The sequence below is a fragment of the Aquarana catesbeiana genome, linkage group LG09 (genome assembly GCF_042186555.1).
Source record: "Aquarana catesbeiana isolate 2022-GZ linkage group LG09, ASM4218655v1, whole genome shotgun sequence".
NCBI classification, from domain to species: Eukaryota; Metazoa; Chordata; class Amphibia; order Anura; family Ranidae; genus Aquarana; species Aquarana catesbeiana.
The window spans coordinates 235259755-235283638 of NC_133332.1; the positions used below are offsets into that span (position 1 = coordinate 235259755).

Consider the following 23884-nt stretch of genomic DNA (forward strand, 5'->3'; position numbering starts at 1 on the left):
ATCTGGGAGCCCCCTTTAATAAGGGGGCCCCCAGATCCCGGCCCCCCACCCTATGTAAATGAGTATGGGGTACATGGTACCCCTACCCATTTACCTAGGAAAAAAGTGTAAGTAATAAAACACACTACACAGGTTTTTAAAATATTTTATTAAACAGCTCCGGGGGGGGGGGGATCTTCCTCCGGCTTCGGGGGTCTTCTTCCGGCTTCGGGGGTCCCTCCGCTTCATCTTCTCCCGGCGTCCGGTTGGTTCTTCTCCGCTCTCCGGCCTCTTCTCCCGGTGTCGCAGGTCTTCGGCCGGCCCCTCCGCTGTCTTCATGTAGCTCTATTGCGAGCGGAGGTCCGGACTTCTGGGCTTCTTGGCTTCTTGGCTTCTTGGCTTCTCTTCTCTTCTCTTCTCCCAGATGTTGACACGACGCTCTCTCCGGCTGGACTGGTCTCTGAGGGCTGCGTTGTGACTTATATAGGCGGAGACCCCGCCCCCATATGATGTCACAGTCCCTGGGCATGCTGGGACTGTGACGTTTTAGGGGCGTGGTCGACCACGCCCCCTAAAACGTCACAGTCCCAGCATGCCCAGGGACTGTGACATCATATGGGGGCGGGGTCTCCGCCTATATAAGTCACAACGCAGCCCTCAGAGACCAGTCCAGCCGGAGAGAGCGTCGTGTCAACATCTGGGAGAAGAGAAGAGAAGAGAAGCCAAGAAGCCAAGAAGCCAAGAAGCCCAGAAGTCCGGACCTCCGCTCGCAATAGAGCTACATGAAGACAGCGGAGGGGCCGGCCGAAGACCTGCGACACCGGGAGAAGAGGCCGGAGAGCGGAGAAGAACCAACCGGACGCCGGGAGAAGATGAAGCGGAGGGACCCCCGAAGCCGGAAGAAGACCCCCGAAGCCGGAGGAAGATCCCCCCCCGGAGCTGTTTAATAAAATATTTTAAAAACCTGTGTAGTGTGTTTTATTATTTACACTTTTTTCCTAGGTAAATGGGTAGGGGTACCATGTACCCCATACTCATTTACATAGGGTGGGGGGCCGGGATCTGGGGGCCCCCTTATTAAAGGGGGCTCCCAGATTCCGATAAGCCCCCGCCCGCAGACCCCGACAACCAACGGCCAGGGTTGTCGGGAAGAGGCCCTTGTCCTCATCAACATGGGGACAAGGTGCTTTGGGGGGGGGGGCGCAGGGCGCCCCCCTCCCCCAAAGCACCCACCCCCCATGTTGAGGGCATGCGGCCTGGTACGGTTCAGGAGGGGGGGCGCTCGCTCGTCCCCACCCCCTTTCCTGACCGGCCAGGCTGCGTGCTCGGATCGGGGTCTGGTATGGATTTTAGGGGGACCCCACGCCGTTTTTTCGGCGTAGCAGGGTTCCCCTTTATAATCCATACCAGACCTAAGGGCCTGGTATGCCCCGCGCTCGCCACAATAGGAAGATTTGTTTTTCCTATTGCAGCGAGCGCGAGATGCAATACCATCCCCTCGTGTCGTATTTGGTCTGTCGGACCAGCCTACACACGAGCGGGCTTTCCGTCGGACCAGCACACACATGAGCGGACTTTCCGCCCGAAACTGAGTCCGACGGAAAGATTTGAAACTTTCTTCAAATCTAGGTCCGGCGGGCTTTTGGGAAGAAGTCCGCCGGAAAAGTCCGCCGCCGCCCACACACGGGCGGATTGTCCGGCACACTCTGGTCCGCCGGACCAAGTATGCCGGAAAGTCCGACCGTGTGTACGCGGCATTAGAAATTAAAAAGCAATTTTCTGTTTCTTTAAGGGGGTTCCTATTAAACTTTTTAATATGACTATTTTATTTGTGCTTGCATTACTTGGTTGATCTTGCCGGTTTTCTTTCTTCCTGGTAATAAACTGACCATGCCAAGCATAGAAGCCGATCCCGTCATTCTGCTGTTTGATACAGACATGCTGTGCAAGCGCACAATGTCCCTTATGTTCAGTCAGTGTAACCACATCCCCCTCCATCCGTCCTTCTTTGATTGACATAGGCGTCCCCAGCCAGCCAATCCCTCCTCCGTGAAGCTGCAATGATGTGATGCCCTGCTCTGTATACACCCACCCGCAGGTCCATGAACCGCTCTGGCATGAACAGTGGTCATGTAACCTGCACTGTGCAAGCAGGATATAATAATTGGCAAGTAAAAAAATAAAAATAAATTTAATAAACAAAAAAATCCTGGAACTCCGCTTTAAAGTAGTTGTATCATTCAGTTATCACGCACACATTTTTGTATACATCAAAATGTTCTATCTATATATATATATATATATATATTAGGTAGATAGAACATTTTGATGTATACAAAAATGTGTGCGCGATAACTGAATGATACAACTACTTTAAAGTGGAGTTCCAGGCTTTTTTTGTTTATTAAAAGTCAGCAGCTACAAAAAGTATAGCTGCTGACTTTTAATAAACAGACTTACCTGATCCACGGTCCAGCGATGCAGCCGGGAGCCTCGCTCCTCTCCCCCTCCTCTCCTTGTGCTTCCATTGAAACTATGGGCACCCCGCCGTGACAGCTTGCGGCTTCACGGCCAAGCACGCACTGGGCATGTAATGCACTCTCCCAGTGGACGGGCAATCTTCTGGGACTGGTCACGTGTCCCATAAGATTGCAGAGAGGGTGGGGCCGCCTAGAGGGAAAGGAGGAGTCGCTTAGGCGGCCCGTAGGCGGAAGCAGGAAGTGGGACAGGAAGTCCCACTCAAAACTAAGCACCCAATCCCCCCCCCCCAAAAAATGACATGCCAAATGGGGCTTAAAGAGGAAGTTCCGCTTTTGGGTGGAACTCCGCTTTAAGGCCCCGTTCATTTGGGATTATGGGCTGAATTACCGCAATTCTGCCCATGATTCCAAATTGCACTGCAATTATTATTATTATTACAGTGCCTTGCAAAAGTATTCACCCCCTTGGCATTTTTCGTGTTTTGTTGCCTCACAACCTTGAATTAACATGGATTGTTTGAGGATTTGCATCATTTAATTTACAGAACATGACCACAACTTTGAAGATTTTTTTTTTTTTTTATTGTGAAGCAAACAACAAATAGGACAAAATAACAGATAAAGTCAATGTGCATAACTATTCACCCCCCTAAAGTCAATGCTTTGTAGAGCCACCTTTTGCAGCCATCACAGCTCCAAGTTGCTTTGGATAAGTCTCTATGAGCTTGCCACATCTTACCACTGGGATTTTTGCCTATTCCTCCTTGCAAAACTGCTCCAGCTCCTTCAAGTTGGATGGTTTGCACTTGTGAACAGCAATCTTTAAGGCTGATCACAGATTTTCTATTGGATTGAGGTCTGGGCTTTGACTAGGTCATTCCAACACATTTACGTTTCCCCTTAACCACTTGCCGACCAGCCACTGTCATTATACTGCAGCAGGTCGGCACGATCCCACAAACAGTCGTAGCTGTACATCGGTCCCTGTAAGTGGGATAGCAGGCGTGTGCGCGCCTGCTGCACAGCAGGGGGGCCGACGCTGGTGAATGGCAGTCGCGATGACCGCCGGCCACGAGCGATCGCGGGCACGAGAGGCAGAACAGGAAACTGATGGGGTGAGCTGAGGGGCACAGAGATAGATTTGGGTGTCATCGGCATATAAATTGTAGCTGAAGCCATGGGAGGCTATCAGCTGACCCAGGGAGGATGTGTAGATCGAGAATAGTAGAGTTGTAAGTGACACTGAAGGTGCGGTGAGATAGGTAAGATTCCAACCAACGGAGGGCGCAGCCATGCAATGCTGGCAAATCGCAGCATGCATTTTCAGGTGGCATTCATTTTCAATGACACCTAAATGCGTTGCGGTTTTGCAGCGATAAATCTCGCTGCAATGGTGGCAAATCCGCACTGCACGAAGCTTGTCGTCCAAAAGGAGCGGGAGCTTCTTCTGAGTGACAAGCGTTGTGTGGCGCGACAATCGCGTCAAAACCGAACCGTGTTATGATGCCACTGAAAATTAATGGCACCTAAACACGCATGCTGCGTTCCTGGCAATTCCAAATCACTAGATGTGAACAGGGCCTAACTATGCAGTTATGATAACAGCACAGATCAGTATAACCAAATCATGATTTTGAGTTAAAAAAATAAAAATAAGTACCTCTGCCTTGCAATGTGAAAAAATATTCTTCTCCAGAACCTCAATCCTAGCCTAGACACCCTCATGATTTTATACTTTCCAAGCTGTATTATTTCCCCACAACAGGCACATGATGTGCTTAGGGATGGAATGACCCTTAAAGGGTATGTAAACCCCAACCAAGAACTTCTCAGATTTTCTCCCTTTGGTCATGTTATCAGTTAGCATTGTTCTTAGTTCTATGAACTACAGAGCATCTCCCCCGTGTTATGGAAATACCAAGAGGGAAATGTGTTTCTGTCCTGTGATAATGCTGTTCCTCTCCATGGGATGGTGACCGAGTATTGTCACCCAAGGACAGAAGTGTGTTACAGGCAGGATCACTGGACGAAAATAAAAGGAAAAACCCTGAAAAATAAAAAAAATGAATGCAGCCAACACATCTAAGGATTGGTAGGCTGCAATATTAAATTTCTTGTTCTAGAGTTTAGATAGGGTTTTTTGAAACCAAAGATGATAAAACAGAGCTACATAATCTCAGTTACTACTTATTATCTGTACTGAGAACACCCAGCAAAAAAATGCTTCTATCGATCTGCAGGCTGTAACAACACACAGATGTATGAGCTGCATCTGACATCTGTTCCATACATGAAACACAAGCTGACTTTAATAAAAGATTAATACAATTTAAACACAGATCTTCACTGAATCTGAGCACCATGAACCAAAAACCATATTTAATTAATTTTTTACATTCAAAGTAAAATATGATGTACTTTCCTATCTATTTTCTAATGCTAGCAGGATTAAAAATAATCAATGTTTATTGGGTGAGTGAATTTCCACTTTAAGAACTCAGGTCACCTGCTCTTAACCACTAGTGTTGCCAACCTACCAGATTGAAATTTACTGACACAACATCTAAAATTTACTGGCACAGTGACGTTTTTACTGGCATTTCCAAAAGATACAAAATTACAGTTTTAAGTGCAAATTTCAGTATTTAGTCTGCAAACGAGTACAATATGCAATTAGCAATGTGATTTAGCCCTGTTTCACACTTGTGCGGTGCGAATTGAAGCTCAGGTTTCACTGGGGAGATAACAATCTCCTGTTCAACGGATTCATTGCGTTTTTGCTCAGGATTAGAGAGCAGGGAGAGGGGGAGGGAGGGGGGGGGAGAGGGGGAGGTGTAGTGAGGAGAAAGAGAAAATCCTTGTTCAGAACGCAATGCATCTGCGAATCAGATGCGTTCCCATAGGAGATAATAGGCTTGTAGTTCGCACCGCAATGCCCAAAAAACGCACATGTTTTTTGTGCAATGCGCAGTGCGAATGCAACGCACATATGTGAACCAGATGCATTCATATGAATGTATTTTAAAATGTCCTGCGAATTAGATGCGGTGTAAGCCGCATCTAATTCGCATAGGTGTGAACCCGGGCTTAAAGGAGAAGTCCAGCCTAAGCTTTTTAGGCTGGGCTCCTCCTATGGGTCACAGGAGTGCAATTCGTTTTGCACTCCTGGGACCCGTTTTCAGCAGAGAGCGGTCTGAAGTCCGCGCTCTGCTGACGTCACTGCCATTAGTCGAGGTAGCGCGTCATCCCGACCTAGGAAGTCTGGATCTGCCAGCTGCCTTGATTGATGGCAGTCTCAGCAAGACTCGGATGGTCTTGGCCAGCTCCGGACTGGAACTGCCGAGCCGAGAGAGACATTTTTTTTACTGGCAACCTTTTCCTGTCACTGTTATTTACAGATAGGAGAAAAGTTCCTGTTTTTTACTGGCTGACGGTTGGCAAAACTATAACCCGCCTAATATCAATCATATACCCTCTCTGCTAGACACAGCCAGCTTTTGGGTTCTGCCATCATTTATGCAGAGGAGTTTTTTCTAGAGAAGCAATCCTGCTTGAAGACAGCTTGTCTATTAAGGCCTGTGACCAACTCCTTTTATAACTGAACTTTCTCTTTGGGGTTATCGTTTTAAACTAGATAAGAGGCAGGCAGCCACTGTTTTTTTTTCCAAGGAATGACTTGTTATACTTGTTTTCTGCTTATCTTATATTGGCACATCCCATCTGATTGATGATTGCAACAGGTAGACTTTATAAAATATTGCAAATCCGTGAGTTTTGTAATAAATGTTTATTGCTGATATGGGAAGTGGAACCCTCTGCCTGTTAAAGGCAATCCAGCATAAGAAGGGTTATAGAAAAAGCCTATTTATAGAGCTGTTATCCATCATGGTATATAAAAAGGTGTGTTTTATTACAGACAGACAATTAAAAGACTTCCTTTTTCCTTGTAGTTAACCCTTACTGTCTCTTCGTAAAAGTGAATCATGCCGATGATATTGATGAGATGACTACAGATATGGCTGCTTGTTGTTGTGCAATTTTTACTGCAGCACTCAATCTCATGGAGGCTCCCACTGCTGGAATTTCATTCTGCTCATTCTAGGTGCTTGGTCGTCATACTGACCCTCTGGCTTCAAAATGTTGACTAACTAGAACCAGATGTCTGCAGATAAGGCCGTCTAACTTTCTCTGACCTTCCCCATCTACATAACTGTTGTGGGACAGAGGCTCAAAATGACTGCCAGGCTTTCTTTTGGTGAGATCTTGTAAATAGGTTTATGCAATCCATAGACAAAAACACACCTTCTCCTACACTGATGAGTGTTCATAAAAACGTATCAAATACTTACCATAATTTTCCTTTCCTGACAAACCATGGCAGCATACTAGTGATAGAGCTCAGGCTCTTGACCACTCTCTCAGGACCAGTGAATAGTATAAATAAAAGGCATAGTTAGCCGCCACCCCATTCTTTGTAACAAGCCACATACCGAAACGCACATGGGTGGGCTCATATGCTGCCATGGTTTGGCGTCAGGAAAGGAAAATTATGGTATGTATTTGATACTATTTTCCATTTTCCTGACACCAACATGGCAGCATACTAGTGGTAAATAACTAGCTGACAAGGTGGGTACTGCTTGACAAAACCAAATTTTTTTAAAATCATAACAGAAGACTGGATAGTCCTTCCAAAATCTATAGACTACAAAGCTCCTGGGTCGATTCTATAATGTCTTAAGAAAGTATTTTGAGAAGACCAAGATGCTGCTCTAAGAGATAGTTTCCATGGAAACATTTGAGAGAGCTGTCCATGAGGCTGCCACTGCCCTGGTGGAGTGTGCAGTCACCACTGCAGGAAGGTTGCCACCCCTCGCTCGATACGCTCTGCCTATGAGTTTGATGATCCATCCAGCCAAGGTTCTAGGAGTGGCCTCCTTCCCCCGGTACCTCCCTGTTGGGATTATAAAGAGCTTCTCTGAAGATTTAAATGGTGCCGTAACAGATAAGTATTTCCTTAACATCCTGGAGACATCTAATTCATGCAGATTTCCTGAGCACTCTTCTGGGAAGTTGGGCAAAGCCCAAATACCAGCCTGGTAGACGGGTGTTGCTACCTTTGGAATAAAGTGGTTGACCGGCCTTAGTTCAACCTGATCTGGAAAGAATCTTATATGCCGCTCTGAGGCTCCCAGGGCTTGAAGCTCCGACACTCTCCTTCCATAGGTAATTGCTGTTAAGAAAACTGCCTTGTACATTATGTCCCAAAGATCCTCGGTTGGAGCAAAAAAAATGGTGTCACCCCCCTTCCACCACCTACAGACCCACCTCCCGCAGTATAGATCCCCCTCCCTCAGTACAGACCTCCCTGTCAGTACAGACCCCCCACTAAGTACTGACCCCCCTCCAACAATATAGACCCCCCTCCCTCAGTATAGACCCCCCTCCTCAGTACAGACCCCCCTCCGTCAGTATAGACCCCCCCTCAGTACACCCCCCCCTTCATCAGTACAGACACCCCCTCAGTGCAGACCCCCCTCCATCAGTATAGACACCCCCACCTCAGTGCAGACCCCCCCATCATCACAGACACCCCCACCTCAGTGCAGACGCCCCCCATGAGTACAGACACCCCCCTCAGTGCAGATCCCCTCCAGCAGTACAGACACCCCCCAGTGCAGACAACCCCCCTTAGTGCAGACCCCCCATCAGTACAGACACCCCCCTCAGTGCAGACCCCCCCATCAGTACAGACACCCCCACCTCAGTGCAGACCCCCCCATCGGTACAGACACAGAACAGACACCCCCCAGTAGTACAGGCAACCCCCCCTTTAGAGCAGACTTCCCATCAGTATAGACACCCCTCCTCAGTGCAAACCCCCCATCAGTATAGACTCCCATCATTATAGACGCCCCCCTGGACATGTCCATCTTCTACATTTAGTAAAGTTTACAAACCTCAGAACAGCGCGGACAGATTCCCTCAAGTTCAGGCTCCTCCTCCTCTGTGGATGTAAACAGAGAGGAGGGGGAGGCAGTCCGCTTCGCTGAGGGACATAGCCGCGAGGCACAGATCATCAGGGCAATGGGCAGTGTTAGTGGTGCCGCCCGCACCCCCTGCATCCCCCTTGCGATGCCACTGGAACTGACAGATCCCACTGGGGAAAGACTTTTATTTTGTGGGCGAATTTTAAGAATTGTCTGATTAACGGCTCCTCAGTTCATCTGAGCTTTGTTATTGCCGAGATTGCAGATATTTACACCTTTAATGAGCTGAGGCTAAGGCCCGAATGAAGGAATTCTAATACTGCTGATAGAGGTGGGGCTGCAGGATCCAGGTCTCTTTCAGTTAGCAAGAGTGCGAATCTGTCCCAGATCTTGGCGTAGACTTTATTATTTGTGGGTTTTCTGGCCTTCAGTACGGTGGCAATAACTCCAGAGGAGCATCCTAAGCTCTCCAGTCTCCCCCTCTTAACAGCTAAGCCTGAAGTTCCAGTCTGCGTACGTTCGGGTGCAGGAACCTGCCGTGTACCAGCAGATGCGGGAATGCTGGTAGGGGGATTGGATGCTGTTTGCTGAGGTGTATCGCTAAGGGGAACCAAGGCCTCCGTGGCCAGAACGGGAGGATGGCTATGACTGTCACCTGTTCTTTCAATAGCCTCAGGAGCAACCTCATAATTAGAGCTGTTGGAGGAAAGGCGTAAGCCAAGCGGCAATTCCAGGGTGTAACCAGCGAATCTGTTCCCTCCGCCTGGGGTTGCGGAAATCTAGACAAGAATCTGAAGCTTGCTGTTGTTGTGGGATGCAAAGAGGTCAATTTGGAGGTAGACCCCACCTGTGGACCAATTAAGAAAATACTCTGGGATGCAAGGCCCATTCCGTATGATCTGGGAATTTTCGTGACAGATGATCCGCCTGTGTATTCAACCTCCCAGGGAGGTAGACTGCCCTCAGCGACTGTAGGTGAAATTCCGCCCAGGCCATTATGGGTTCTACTTCCATCATCAATGTGCCGCTACGAGTTCCTCCCTGGTTTTGAATATCGGCCACTGCAGCCCTGTTGTCCATTTGCAGAGTAACTGGGTCATTCTTGATCCTGTGGCGCAGGGCCTGGAGAGCCAAAAATGCTACTCGAATCTCCAGCACGTTGGAGACCATTCCCTTGGTGGGGAAGCTCCATCTGCCCTGGACTGACTGACTGGCTGGCATTGGTTGTAACAATTGTCCAACTTAATGGACCCAAGGGCTGTGAATTCTTTAGGGACCCCACCTTCAGCCACCACTGTAGGCTCCTTCTCATAATGAAAGATACCAATATCAGTTGTGCCAAGCTCTGCTTTCTCCACTGCGTTAGGAAGCCTAGCTGAAACTGACGGAGATGCCAGTGGGCTCATGGAACCATTGGGATGCACGATGACATGGTGCCTAGTAGACTGAAGCACTGAGAGACTGATAGGCAAGAGGTAGTTGCTGCTGCCAAAATTCTCTTCCTGATCATCTTCACTTTCTCTGCCGGAATAGAAACAGATGCCTTCTCCGTATCGAACAGCGCTCCCAGGTACACCATTTGTTGGGTCGGGTTGAGAAGGGTCTGAAGATGATGATCCACCCAAACTTCTGCAAAGTGTGGATGAGGATCTCCCTATGTGACAGTAATTATTCTTGATCCCTGGCCAGCGGTAGGACATCGTCCAAGTAGTGGTGGACTTAAGTGAGGCTAGCATGGCAATGAGGACTTTTGTGAAGGTCCTCAGAGACGTGCACAGACCAAAGGGTAGGCTGGTAAACTGTAAATGCGTCTGGCCGACTGCAAACCTCAGGTATCTCTGGAAGGCGGGCAAGATTGGAATGTGGAGGTATGCATCCTGTAGATCTAGAGAGAGCATCCAATTGCCTGGCTGTATGGTTTTAATGATCATGTGAATAGACTCCATTTTGAATTTTTCTAACTGAATAAAATGATTCAGTCCCTTCAAGTCGATGCCTGGGCGCCACCCTCTGTCTTTCTTGCGTACCATGAATAGGGTGGAGTAAAACCCTGAGTACTTCTCCAAGGAGGGGACCGGTGTTACTGCTTGCTGTATTTGGAAAGACTGAATGTATTGAAGTAGGACAGCCACTTTCTGCTGTGTCTCTGGAATCTTGGTGGGTAAACAGCGATCTGGAGGGGGTGTGCTGAGGAACCTCCAGGAATGGCCTTGGGTGACAAGTGGTGGTGGTGTGGCACAACCCCAATCTCTCAGAGCTCCTGGGCCATCCATGTGTTGGACACAACTTGGGGTCACCCATGTCTCTCACATTTCTGTTAACATTTTTACTTCCTTTGAGGAGTTGAAGACTAGGTGTGAAGTGACAAATAATTTTTTTATTAAAATATCTTTTGTTACGTCATGCCATCCAGGCACAGTTTGCTGGTCTGACCCAGGAGCTCTCTGAATCACCTTTGGAGGTGCTGTTGTCCTACCCAAATATTGAGAAACTGGTTAGGACTGTTTACTCTCGTTTTCAGTGAGCCGGAATTAATCCCTTCCAACTAGCGCAATGGAAATGGGAGGTTCTGATTCCTGAGCTGTCCAAGGAGGGGTGGGAGGAGGCCTCTGCAATCTGCTTTCAGGACCTTATAGGTTCTAACGATCAATATGCTCAGTTTAAATGTATACACCAGTTGCACTAAACTGCACTATAGAAGCAGAATACTTACACATGTTTTGGTCTTGCTCTGCTTTGTCAGTATATTGGAAGGTCTTATTTTCTTTCTTTGACAACACTTTACATATACCTGTACATCATACTCCTGAAGTTTGACTACTTGGTGTGTTAAATGACTTTGTACACAGGACCCATGTTTGTAGTCTTGTACATATATTATTATTCTATGTCAGGAAATGAATTCTGTTGCAATGGAAAAATGCTAATGCTCCAGAGGTCCAAACCTTTTACCGCATGGTGAATAAAGTCTTACCCATCTTCAAACTCATTTACAATGGCATGGCTTGCCCCTAAAAAGTTCTTCAAAAATTGGCAGCCATGGCTTGATATTGCTGATTCCTTTTGGAGTGACACTCCACTCTCCCAACAGTAGTGGGTAGTTGACACATGTTCATACCACTGTATTTGTAATCCATTGCGTGTTCAGATGTAGGCTTTAAGTTGGCTTGGGAGGAGGCAATGGGGTATGTATGGTGTTTGTGTGATTAGTATGTTTGTGTGTGAATGGTGTCTGCAAGTTTTCCTCCTTTTGTTAAACTGTACTGTACAAGCTTTGGATCCTACGCGGTCCCTATAAAGTAATATGGATAACCCATTCTATGACATAGAATTGGTTAAAACTCTTAGCAAGTAACCAGAAATCTGGTGCTGCCTAGCAATGTATCATGGTGGTGGAAAGTGAAGGGAAGGTAAATAGAGGATCCCTATAGTCCCTTCTGCAAAACTAAACATGTTACTTCTGGGCAAAGTCCACTTCCACTTTAAGTAAAATGTAAATTACGTACCGGGAACATTACACATGTGGATCTGAGAGACAATCCCCGTGTCATTCTCCTTGTGTGCCGGCCACTGATAGACATAGAGTGAGGTGTGAGATGAGCCAGCGTCAAACACTACACCAAACTGTAAGAAAGAAGAACACAGCTTAGAGCTGCACACAGGTTTTTTTTTACCTTAATGCAGAAAATTAATTAACGTAGGAAACCTTCAGCCTTCAAAACAACTTTAAAATTTCACTGTAATGCAGAATACGAAACTGTAATGCTTAATGCTGACCTCCAGACCAGTGGTAGCTGGTGGTATATTTTTTTGGTCGGGTCACAGGCACCACCCCCCCCCAGGTTGGTCGGGCAAAAGCCCCACACTTACCCCATTTCCCACATTCTCCCCCTGCGTCTGCTCCCTCCTCTTCCTCGGGGGCCAATCAGATCGCTTCTCCTCTCGGCCAATTGGGTGATGGGTCTCAGGACCCTCTTCCTGATTGGCAGGGAGGAGTGTCAGGAAGACAATAGCTAATATTAATTCGCTATTGTCACACAACTGGGTGGGCTCAGGGCTTCTAAAGAAAAAAAAAAAAAAACACTATTGGAATCCATGCGTACGGAGCCCTGCTCTAGACCAACCTTTAGTCTTGCAGATGTACATGCTCCTCTCCTATACTGAAACTGCTTTCTCTGATTTCACTGCACACTGGGAGCTTCTAGGTGTTTCCTAAGAGATATTTGATCCAGGGCTCCCATGTTTTTTCAAACCGTGGTCATTTATCATTCAAGATGGCCAAGAGTTTCTCCTTAACCATTATCCAGGAGTTTGGTCTCAACCATATCAAATGAGTTGGTGGAAGACTTCCAAGATCTGGCTATAGCAATAGGTGCAACTATGAACACAAAGGAGATGAACCTCCTTACATGTCTCTGAGCCTCTAGAATTAGTTTGTCCAACATAGTTACGTAGTTACATAGTTACATAGTAGGTGAGGTCGAAAAAAGACACAAGTCCATCAAGTCCAACCTATGTGTGTGATTATATGTCAGTATTACCTTGTATATCCCTGTATGTTGTGGTCGTTCAGGTGCTTATCTAATAGTTTCTTGAAACTATCGATGCCCCCCGCTGAGACCACCGCCTGTGGAAGGGAATTCCACATCCTTGCTGCTCTTACAGTAAAGAACCCTCTACGTAGTTTAAGGTTAAACCTCTTTTCTTCTAATTTTAATGAGTGGCCACGTGTCTTGTTAAAAACCCTTGTGCGAAAAAGTTTAATCCCTATTGTGGGGTCACCAGTATGGCATTTGTAAATTGAAATCATATCCCCTCTCAAGCGTCTCTTCTCCAGAGAGAATAAGTTCAGTGCTCGCAACCTTTCCTCATAACGAATATCTTACAGACCCTTTATTAGCTTTGTTGCCCTTCTTTGTACTCGCTCCATTTCCAGTATATCCTTCCTGAGGCTATGAGTAAGCACTTAGTATAAGTGCGAAACGCGTTAGCTGATTGCCTGTACTTTTTTGCCATGGTGTCCTGTATACCACATGCTCCTGAGTCTATAATAAACATTTTTGGACAATATCTTCCTGGTGTGCGGCTGTCCGGATTTTCTCATCTACCTTCCACATCCTTCCTGAGGGCTGGTGCCCAGAACTGGACAGCATACACTAGGTGCGGCTGGACCAGAGTCTTGTAGAGTGGGAGAATTATTGTTTTATCTCTGGAATTAATCCCCTTTTTAATGCATGCCAATATTCTGTTTGCTTTGTTAGCAGCAGCTTGGCATTGCATGCCATTGCTGAGCCTATCATCTACTAGGACCCCCAGGTTCTTTTCCATCCTAGATTCCCCCAGGAATGCTTTTTAAGATTTGTCCCAGTCAGTGAGTATATAAAATCATGCACACGGATACAAAATCGTCAAACTTTTTGGCAGTCCCATCAAACATGGAGGAATTAGCCTTCCTGACCACAACCTGTAAAGCACAGAGAAGAGGCTCCAGGAATGCAAGAGGCCAACTCGTCGGGACCATGGGCCATCTAAGTAAATCTTTTTAGTTAGCCTCTATGATAGATGTATTGATTAACGATCAGTGATCCATTGAAATCCCTTGTTTGTCCACCATTTGAATGTAGCAGGAGTGAGACCGGGGTGAAAGACGGATGTGCAGACTTACGATCGTAGGAATGCATTAGGTCTAGCCCACAAGCTCAATGAAAAAGAGGGTGGGACAGAAAACAGTTGGCCTTGGCTTGGTCGGCAACAACATCAGGTGGCTAATGGGCCTGGAGGCCGTGGCTATAGACTATGGACATCCCAGGCAGATGTAAACATCCCTTGTAATAGGAATAGTGTGTGACAGGCCCTCTTTATGGAGAGATGTGGGGTCAATAAGATCCCACATCTCTCCTCCAGGCTGGAAAGCCTGATATAAAAAAATTAAAAATAAAAGGACAATCTCGGTTTTCCAGCTGAGTATATGGCAGTATTTGCCAGGCCGGGCGTGACGTCATAATGTCGCATGCGGACCTCCGAGAGTCATATAGATGACTGCGGACTATCTGTTCCCCAGAAATCTCTATGGTCAACTTCCGCCGCCGGTGGATTCCTTCTTGGGCTCGCTGATTGCAGGGGCGAGCCCGGAGAAGCACCGGAGGGCGGCAGGAGGGGGGGGGTGGCTGAATTGCCACTATGATTGTTTTTACGGTGAAGGGAATCGCCAGCTGAAGAGAATGATACTGGGTTGATGCCTGTAAGTGCAGGCATCATCGCGGTATAACCACTGAAACAGGAGGACGTCCATGTACGCCCTCCCGGTGGGAAGTGGTTAAACAAAAATTGTACAATTTGGTATCATATGAGAAGAATTTTCGTGCTTGTTCCATCAGATAACATCTGGTGAACTGTCGTGATTGGCTCTCGAAAGGTCTGTACTAACAATCCGATTTATTGTACGATTGCTTCGAAAGCGGTATTTTTCATTTAATTTTCTGATCATGTGTACGGGCAATTAGGAGAAATGGCAGAAGGATAAGAGAGGGGATTAAAAGGAAGGGGAAAAGTGGGAAGAGTGTCGTCCTCAGAGGAGAGAAGTTAGAAGAAGATAGGAAATGGCAAGGGTTCATTCAAGGTGGAGAGGCAAGTTCAGGGGCTCAGATAGAAAAAAAAAAAGCATGAGGTTTGCTGAGAGAGTAATTGAGCCAAAGCTGCCACATTGAAAAAAAAATGTGAATCTTCCAGTATGGCCTGTATAGGATTCTTGACATCCAGGAAATTGTGAAATTGGGATTTCCATGCATGAGTGATGGTTTGGCAGCTGTAAATGTGTGATATATGACTGCAACAAAGCATGTTATTAATAGGTTTATGGAGGGCGGCCTCTATAGGGTCCTTTCGGAGCCCCAATATTTTTTTTTGATTGTCAAATTGAGACATCTATAGATGGTTCATTTAGTGCCTTGAAAAAGTATTCATACCCCTTGAAGTTTTCCACATTTTGTCATGTTACAACCAAAAATGTAAATGTATTTTATTGGGATTTTACAAGCTAGACCAACACGAAGTGGCCCATTGTGAAGTGGAAGGAAAATGATAAATGGTTTTCACAATTTTTTACAAATAAATATCTGAAAAGTGTGGCGTGCATTAGTATTCAGCCATCCTGAGTCAATACTTTGTAGAACCACCTTTTGCTGCATTCACAGCTGCAAGTCTTTTTGAGTATGTCTCTACCAGTTTTGCACATCTAGAGAGTGAATTTTTTGCCCATTCTTCCTTACAAAATAGCTCAAGCTGTGTCAGATTGGACGGAGAGCGTCTGAACAGCAATTTTCAAGTATTGCCACAGATTCTCAATTGGATTTAGGTCTGGACTTTAACTGAGCCATTCTAACACATAAATATGCTTTTATCTAAACCATGCCATTGTAGGTGTGGCTGTATGTTTAGGGTCGTTGTCCTGCTGGAAGGTGAATCTCCTCTCCAGTCTCAAGTCTTTTGCAGACTCTAATGCCGCGTACACACGGTCGGACTTTTCGTCTACAAAAGTCAGACGGACGCCGACGGAAAAAATACGGCTGACAATCCGATCGTGTGTGGGCTTCCCTGGGCTTTCAGTGGACTTTTCCAGCCGCAAATCTGACGGACTTTAGATTTGAAACATGCTTCAAATCTTTACGTCGTAACTACGCCGGACCCAGAAATCCGCTCGTCTGTATGCTAGTCCGACGGACAAAAATCCACGCTAGGGCAGCTATTGGCTACTGGCTATCAACTTCCTTATTTTAGTCCGGTGTACGTCATCACGTACGAATCCGTCGGACTGTTGTGTATGTAGGCAAGTCCATTCGTTAGAAAGTCTGTCGCAAGTCCACCAAAAGTCCTTCGAAAGTCTGTCGGACGGGCTGTCGGACTTTTGTAGACGAAAAGTCCGACCGTGTGTACGCGGCATAACAGGTTTTCTTCTAAGATTCCCCTGTATATGGCTCCATCCATCTTCTCATCAACTCTGACTAGCTTCCCTGTCCCTGCTGAAGAAAAGCATCCCCACAACATGATGCTGCCACCACCATGCTTCACAGTGGGGATGGTGTGTTTAGGGTGATGTGCAGTGTTAGTTTTCTGCCACACATAGCATTTTGCTTTTAGACCAAAAAATTCAATTTTGGTCTATCTGACCTGAGCACCTTCTTCCACATGTTTGTTGTGTACCCCACATGGTTTCTTGTTTGCATTCTCTGCACCCCGAGCCCACCCTATTTTGAAGCCTATTAGAGCCTAATTAAAGACCTGGGACTGCAACTATATACACTCTCTGCATACACACCTCCTCACTTCCAGCTCCAGCACATCACTTGATTACTGCTTATTCTGGACCAGCTAGCACTGTAGTTTAGGCCTGACGCTGGCTCAGCCAGTCCTAAGTAAATGCCCCTTGCAGGAAGGGACCACGGGCCCCTTTGGTGTAGCAAAAAAACGGTGGTATTCCTAGTGCCAGCTGTCCATGTGGCCACTGATCCCAGCACCACACCCCAAGGCCCCACCAGCCCTCCTAGCAGCAGCTGCCTCCCTCCACCACTTGTGCCACCACAGTCCACCCCACCGGTTCCGCACCCAAGCCTGATCGCTCTCTCTCAGTACTCCCAGGCTCCATCCCCCAGTCCTCCCAACCGCGCAAACACCCACCAGCCCTCCCGGCCCCCCGCATGGAACTCCTGGAGATCTGCCCGGCAGTGCCCTCCCACTAACACCCCTCCACTCCCCCCCTTGCTTCTCCTGGTTAGAACACCCCAGTGGGCCGTAAGGGTGCTACATGGAGATCTGAGAGCTTTTTGACCCCAGATCTCTCAATAAAGAGGCCCTGTCATGCTTATTTCTATTACAAGGGATGTTTACATTCCTTGTAATAGGAACAAAAGTGATCAAAAAACATTTTTTTTTAAAGGGACAGTGTAAAAATAAAAAGTAAAATAAATGTAAAAAAAAAAAAAGGTAAATGCCCCTGTCCCTCTGAGGCAAACGCATACGCAAGTCGCGCCCAGACATGTAAATGGTGTTCAAACCACATGTGAGGTATCGCCACGATCGTTAGAGCAAGAGCAATAATTCTAGCACTGTAGCACTAGACCTCCTCTGTAACTCTAAACATTGGAGCAGAACATGGCTCAGGGCAGCAGAGAAGGTTATTAAATACTCACTGTGCCTTGCTTTAACCTACCTCTAAAATTAGAGGTAGCCGGTGCCCAAAGCTCTAGCTGGAGTTTCAGATCTCTGAAACCTCAGATGGAGCAAGATAGGTTAGAAGCCACTGCTCTGGCTCATTGAGTTGTGTGTGTGAATTTCAGATTTAGCTGATGAGCTCTGTAAGGCTGGGTTCACACTGTAGTACGGAGCGGCTCACAGCAGGGGTCCGGTGCGTCCCTGTTCACCTATTCAGATCCGATTTCAGTCTGAATTTTTGTCTGAATTCGATGTGTGAACCGGCTCCATAGAGAGCTCCACTGACTGAGACATTTTTTATCTGTATCTTTTTTCAGTCCTGACCATCATACATAAGAGAAAATACACCAATCAGCCATAAACTTTATGACCACCCACCTAATATTGAGTGGATCACTCTCTGCCACCAAAATCGCCTTGACCCTCTGGAGGCATGGACACCACTAGACCTCTGAAGGCCTGCTTTGGTATCTGGCTTCAAGCCATTAGTAGCAGATTCTTTAAGCACTGTAAGCTGTGGGACCTCCATGGATTGGACTTGCTTTTCTCATTACATACCACAGATGCTCAATTGAATTGAGATTTGGAGTCCAAGTAAACACCTTAAACTCATTGTTGTGTTCCTCAAACTATTCTTGAAACATTTTTGTCAGTGTGGCAGGCTGCATTACCCTGCTGAAAAAAGGCCACTTCATCCTGGTGCCATTTATTCCCTAGGTAAGCAACGCACATGCTCCCAGTCATCCACATGATGTAAAACAAATAGACTAGGTCACCTTCTTCCATTGTGTGCCCATTGTAGGTGCTTTTGACTGTGGACTCTGGTCAGCATGAAACTCCTGACTGGTCTGTGGCTACACTGCCCCATACACTACAGCGATAACCATTTTTTCTGCTTTCAAGACATCAACTTCAGGGACAACATGTTCACTGGCTGCCTAATATATCCCACCGACTTTCAGATACCATTGTAAAAGATATTTAATGTTATTCATTTAACCTGTCAGTGGTCCTAAAGTTATGAGTGATCGGTGTATATGCAAAACCACGAAAAACATTCTGTAAGGATTAATTTCAAATGGAGAGCCTTCGAGGAATTCAGACCACTAGACAGCAACTTTAGGGCTTCCTGCTTAACAGGATTACTTTTACGGGGGATTTTTTTCTTAGAATCATACAGATATAAAGTAAATATTCATCCTCTTGGTTATTTGGTCTACTTCAGCCCAGACTATTTCTCTTGGCCTTGTCCAAGTGTTTATCTGTAATGCCAGCCAGTCTGGACAAGAGCTCCTGGTGTATTTGCACTTGGTGGGTTTCTTGAAGGAGCACTGACTGATCGGAGACTACTCTCTCTTGTGAGTGAGCAACACTCACCTGTCTCCAGTCAGTCATTTCTATTGCCATCTGCACCTTTATGCTGCGTACACACGAGCAGACTTCTTGTCGGACTGAACTCCGAAGGACTTTTCAACGGAGTTCCGACGAAATGGACTTACCAACACACGATCCCACCAAAGTCCGATCATTTCGAACGTGATGAAATACAACCGGTCTAGAAAAGGAAGTTCAATAGCCAATAGCTGCCCTTACATCATTTTCGGTCCGTTGGACTAGACAAACGTTTTTTCGAGTCCGTCGGAAGGATTTGAAACATGCTCTATTTCTAAGGTCTGTCAGATTTTGACAGAAAGGGTCCGATGAAGCCCACACAGGATCGGAATGTCTGACGGATTTGTTCCGTCGGACCTTTTCTGCCGGAAAGTCCGGTCGTGTGTACGCGGCATAACACAGTGGCAGACGTTATGTCACAATTCCTTACTCTACTGGATTGATATTTACTTTTATCACCTTCTCTGATGTATTTTACACATTATGCCCTCCCTATATTTCTGTTGCTATGTATAGCTGCAACTCGTGTCTTGCCTAGTAGGTTCTCTTACCTTGTCAGGTGACGGCTGATACACGTTTCGGATGTCCACAAGGCTGAGTATAAGTGCGATTACACCAGACACGGTGGAGATAACAATTAGACATGCTACTGCCAGACCCTTACGATTTCTACACTGCATTGACCTGGGAGAGGATAGACAAGCATTAGAGGCACACACCGACGAGGAAAAAATATTGAGGTTACAAGCTGAGCAAATGGAAAATGGAAAATAATGCCTTTGCCCAAAGTTAAATTGCTGTTACCTCCAAATGCTAACAGTTTAAAGTGATATTAAACTCTCAGTTCTTAAAGCACTTTTAAGACTTGCTTATGTTCGAGTTAAAAGTGGAGGGGTATTACTTACCTTTCCAATGGTTCCTCGCCGGCATCTTCTTCTGTGAGCTGTTTTTCAGCCATCTTCATTACATGCGCAGGAACCACTCATTCTGGCAAACAGGGATCTGGCTGACTGCTGTAAGCGGAGCTGCGAATGCGCAGCTCTGTTTACAGACCAGGGATCACAGTTAGCAGACAAGTAGGTGTAGTTTATTGCAAAAGAGACATTGCATGTCTCTTCTGCAATAAAAAGTCTGCCTGCTCACAGTATATAACAGCAGATTTTTAGTTCCGCTTTAAGCTGGTGCCATGACCACTGGGCCTCTGGTTTCCTGACTCAGGGTGGCTCTTTTCTCTTGCACTATCCTATGGAGCTATCCTTGTATGCAAGGACCAGAGTTGTGTCTCTCTACACTGTGTGCATTAGAAACACACAGCCCCATAGCCTAGGATGGCAAGACATTCCCTGGCTCCTCCCTTTTCAAAGCTTCTCAACAGACTGACTCCAGACTGCACTGTCCACTGTTAACTCTTTCTTGTGAAGACAGAAGTTCAGGAAAGCAGTATTGAGAGAGCAGGAGCCTGTAGCATTGAAAGTTGTAAAATGCAAGTGCTGAGGTAAGAATTTATCGTTAATTTTATTATGCTCAATGTCTTAGGTCCCATGCACACTGGGTGTTAAATGCCAGAGTCCCATGTGCCTGGGATAAAGTGCAGGTGGAAGAGACAGGTGCAATGTCCAGCCCCACTTCTGTCTGCTAGCAGCCTGTAAAACTGAGAGGCCAAAAGCCACTGTGGCTGGACAATGCACAGACTAAATGGTGTTAAAGTAACATTGAGCCTTTTTTTTTTTTTTTATTAAAATAACCAACATGTCATTCTTACCTGCTCTGTGCAATGGTTTTACACAGAGCAGCCCGATCCTCCTTTTCTAGGGTCCCCCGCCGGTGCTCCAGGCTCCTCCTCTTCGATGAGTGCCCCACGAAAAGCCAATTTACATGGGGGCACCTGTGCAGGCTCGCTCCCGAGCTGCCCTGTTTGCATCTATTGACACAGACCAGGCAACTCGGCCCGCCCCCCTTGCCACAGCATTTTATTGACAGCAGCAGGAGCAAATGGCTCCAGTTGCTATTAATCTGCCCAATGAGGAGGGAGACAGAAGCGAGAGCCACTGCTCTTATGGATCGGGCTCAGGTATCGATTAGGGGGGGCTGCAGCAGAGAAGGTTTTTTACCTTAATCGATTAACCAAGGACCGCCCACCGCATATATACTGTGGCAGGGTGGCCCTATTGGGCGAAAACGGCGTACTGTACGTCATTTTGTGCACGAGATACCATGGCCTCATGTGCCCACTGCACAGCAGGGGAGCCGATGCTCAGGTCTGGCGGCTGTGATGTCCGCCGGCCACCCGCGATAGCTCCTCAGAGTGGCAGAACGGGGATCTGCCTATGTAAACAAAGCAGATCCCCGTTCTGACAGGAGAGTACCGTGAGATTGTCTGTTCCTAGTGATCAGGAACAGCGATCTCTCTGTACTCCCTGTCAGTACACTCTCCCCACAGTTAGAAACACCTCCCTAGGACACACTTAACCCCTTGATCGCCCCTAGAGTTAACCCCTTCCCTGCCAGTGTCATTTACATCAGTGGATATTTTTAGCTCTGATCACTGTAATAATTTCCCTGGTCCCAAAAAAGTTTCAAAAGTATCCGATCTGTGTCGAATGTCGCAGTTCCGCTAAAATCACTGCCATTACTAGTAAAAAATAAAAAAAAGCCATAAATCTATTTCCTATTTTGTAGACGCTATAACTTGTGCGCAAACCAATCAATATACGCTTATTGCAATTTTTTTTACCAAAATTATGTAGAAGAATACATATTGGCCTAAACTGATGAATAAATTATTATTTTTTGGATATGTATTATAGCAGAAAGGCAGAAAGTAAAAAATAGTTTTTTTTTCAAAACTGTCAGTCTTTTTTGTCTATAGTGCAAAAAATAAAAACCGCAAAGGCGATCAAATACCACCAAAAGAAACGACCCTAGGAGAGGAGGATTAGGGCTGCTCTGTGCAAAACCAGGTAAGTACGACATGTTATTTTAAAGAAAAAATCCTTTACAATCACTTTAATGTAGAATCTGAGCTAACATGTTCTATTTATGGGTAGAACGGGGAAGTGTTAGAACCTATTTCAGGTTTTTATTGCTGTGCAAGACCCTGATGGGTAAATTCTCCCCGACTTTCTGTTCTGATGAGCTTTCATTGAAATGGTTCAGGTGTTGTACACAATATACAGTATGCCAGGCATACATACTTCCGAGAAACTGCAGTCTGCTCACATAATTTTTAATAAAAACACCTTTGCCATTCTGAAGCTTCTCTCCAACCAATTTGCATATTATTTTATATATACCGTGGTTCTGTACTTGCAAAATATGCTGCAGAAATCTCCCTCCACTAAGTCTGGCTGCATCCATTTTAGCTGTGGGCAGCTGAAGCAGCTGCCTGTTCACTTCCTGGATTTAGACAGACACACAGAGACACACCTCCAGCTCTGCAGCTCTCATTGGCCCTCTTATGACTCATCCCCCCTCCCTTCCTGGCAAACTATCACAAGAGTAAGACAGAGAGCTGTGCATGATGTCATAAACCTAGGCTTTTTACAAGACAAGAAACAAGAAGTGGGCTGTATAAGGTATTTACTGGCAGAAAAAAAACGTTTTACTATACAAAGTTAAAATGACAAGGGCAGAAGATTTAATAGATGGAAAGATGAAAAAAATGACTGAAGTTCCACTTTAACCTCCCTGGCGGTAATCCTGAGTGTGGCTCGGTTAATTTTCAGTACCAAAAGCGGTAACCCCGAGCCTAGGGTTGCCACCTGTCCAGGATTCACCCGGACAGTCCGGGTTTTGAATTATGTGTCCGGGTTTCCGTTCACCTGAAACCCGGACACATTATTCAGACCAGGCTGTGGCTCCCCAAGTAACTGAGATAGTCACACACAAATCTATTGCCGTCCGCAAGCTGCAGGCGGATGTCGGGCGGAAGGTTCAGTATCATTGGGAGGCTGGGCATTGATGCCAGCAAAAGCATTTTGGTTGCACCCACTATTCGCCACCACTCGCTATGCATACCGCATTACTACTTTCCTTGGGGCACCCAAAGGTGACCCAAGTCTGTTTTAATCCTATAGTGTATACTGTGAAAAAAAGAGAAATTTGCCCTGCACCGCTAAAGTGTTCGGGTTTGGCTTGAAGAAAAGGTGGCAACCCTACCCGAGCCACACTCGAGATCGCAATAGCCTGGTACAGCTTACTTACCTTGTCCACAGGATTCTGCGATGTCCCCCCCCCGCTGTGTTCTCCACTGGATTACCTGCCCAATGTATCACTGTTCCGAGCTCCGTTCCCTGTGAGCGCTGCGAAGGATGGGGGCGGAGCCCGGCGGCAAATTAAAAAATGTACACAAAACATAACACACATAATACACGTGTAGCACCATTGAGTTTAGGCAGGGTTGCTCCTTACAAATTTATTTGCCAGGAATAGTTATTCTGGTTGATTAATAGAGATCTATTGAATTCTCCCTAGGTTTGGCCTTGTTGCACTTTTCTCTTCTACCACTAGGTGGCCGGGTACTTGGTGGTACTAGATATGAGAAGCGCAACACAAGGTCAGATTATGGGTATGTGGGGTATCTCAGCCAATGGGCAGGGGTTTTCTTAAATCCCTTGGCCTTCTAGGAGAACCTATATATTCAGGTGGAGTCAGGTGATCGATGTTCGGTGCCACCTGGACAGCTGTCTGGGTGTTTTTTTTTGTTGGCCAGGCTGCTAGGCCAGAGATTGGGCCTATTCTGGGCACATCTGGTTGCTAGGCTGTCTGAGGGCCTATCCAGAAGCAAGAGAGCAGTGCAGGGTTGGGACTGCAGCTTGCAGTCCAACCAGAAGTGAC

At 46.4% G+C, this 23884-nt stretch overlaps 1 protein-coding gene across 1 annotated transcript in view; it reads right to left on the bottom strand.

Annotated features, from left to right (window-relative positions):
* LOC141108399 (ectonucleoside triphosphate diphosphohydrolase 8-like) overlaps window positions 1-23884 on the bottom strand; it is a 90451-nt gene that overhangs the window by 62579 nt on the left and 3988 nt on the right. Inside the window, exons 2-3 of the mRNA XM_073599980.1 lie at window positions 19600-19732; window positions 11956-12073 (exon numbers count right to left, since the gene is read on the bottom strand). Coding sequence (XP_073456081.1) covers window positions 11956-12073; window positions 19600-19728 — 247 coding nt within the window. The 5' untranslated portion in view covers window positions 19729-19732. The remainder of the gene's footprint in view (window positions 1-11955; window positions 12074-19599; window positions 19733-23884) is intronic.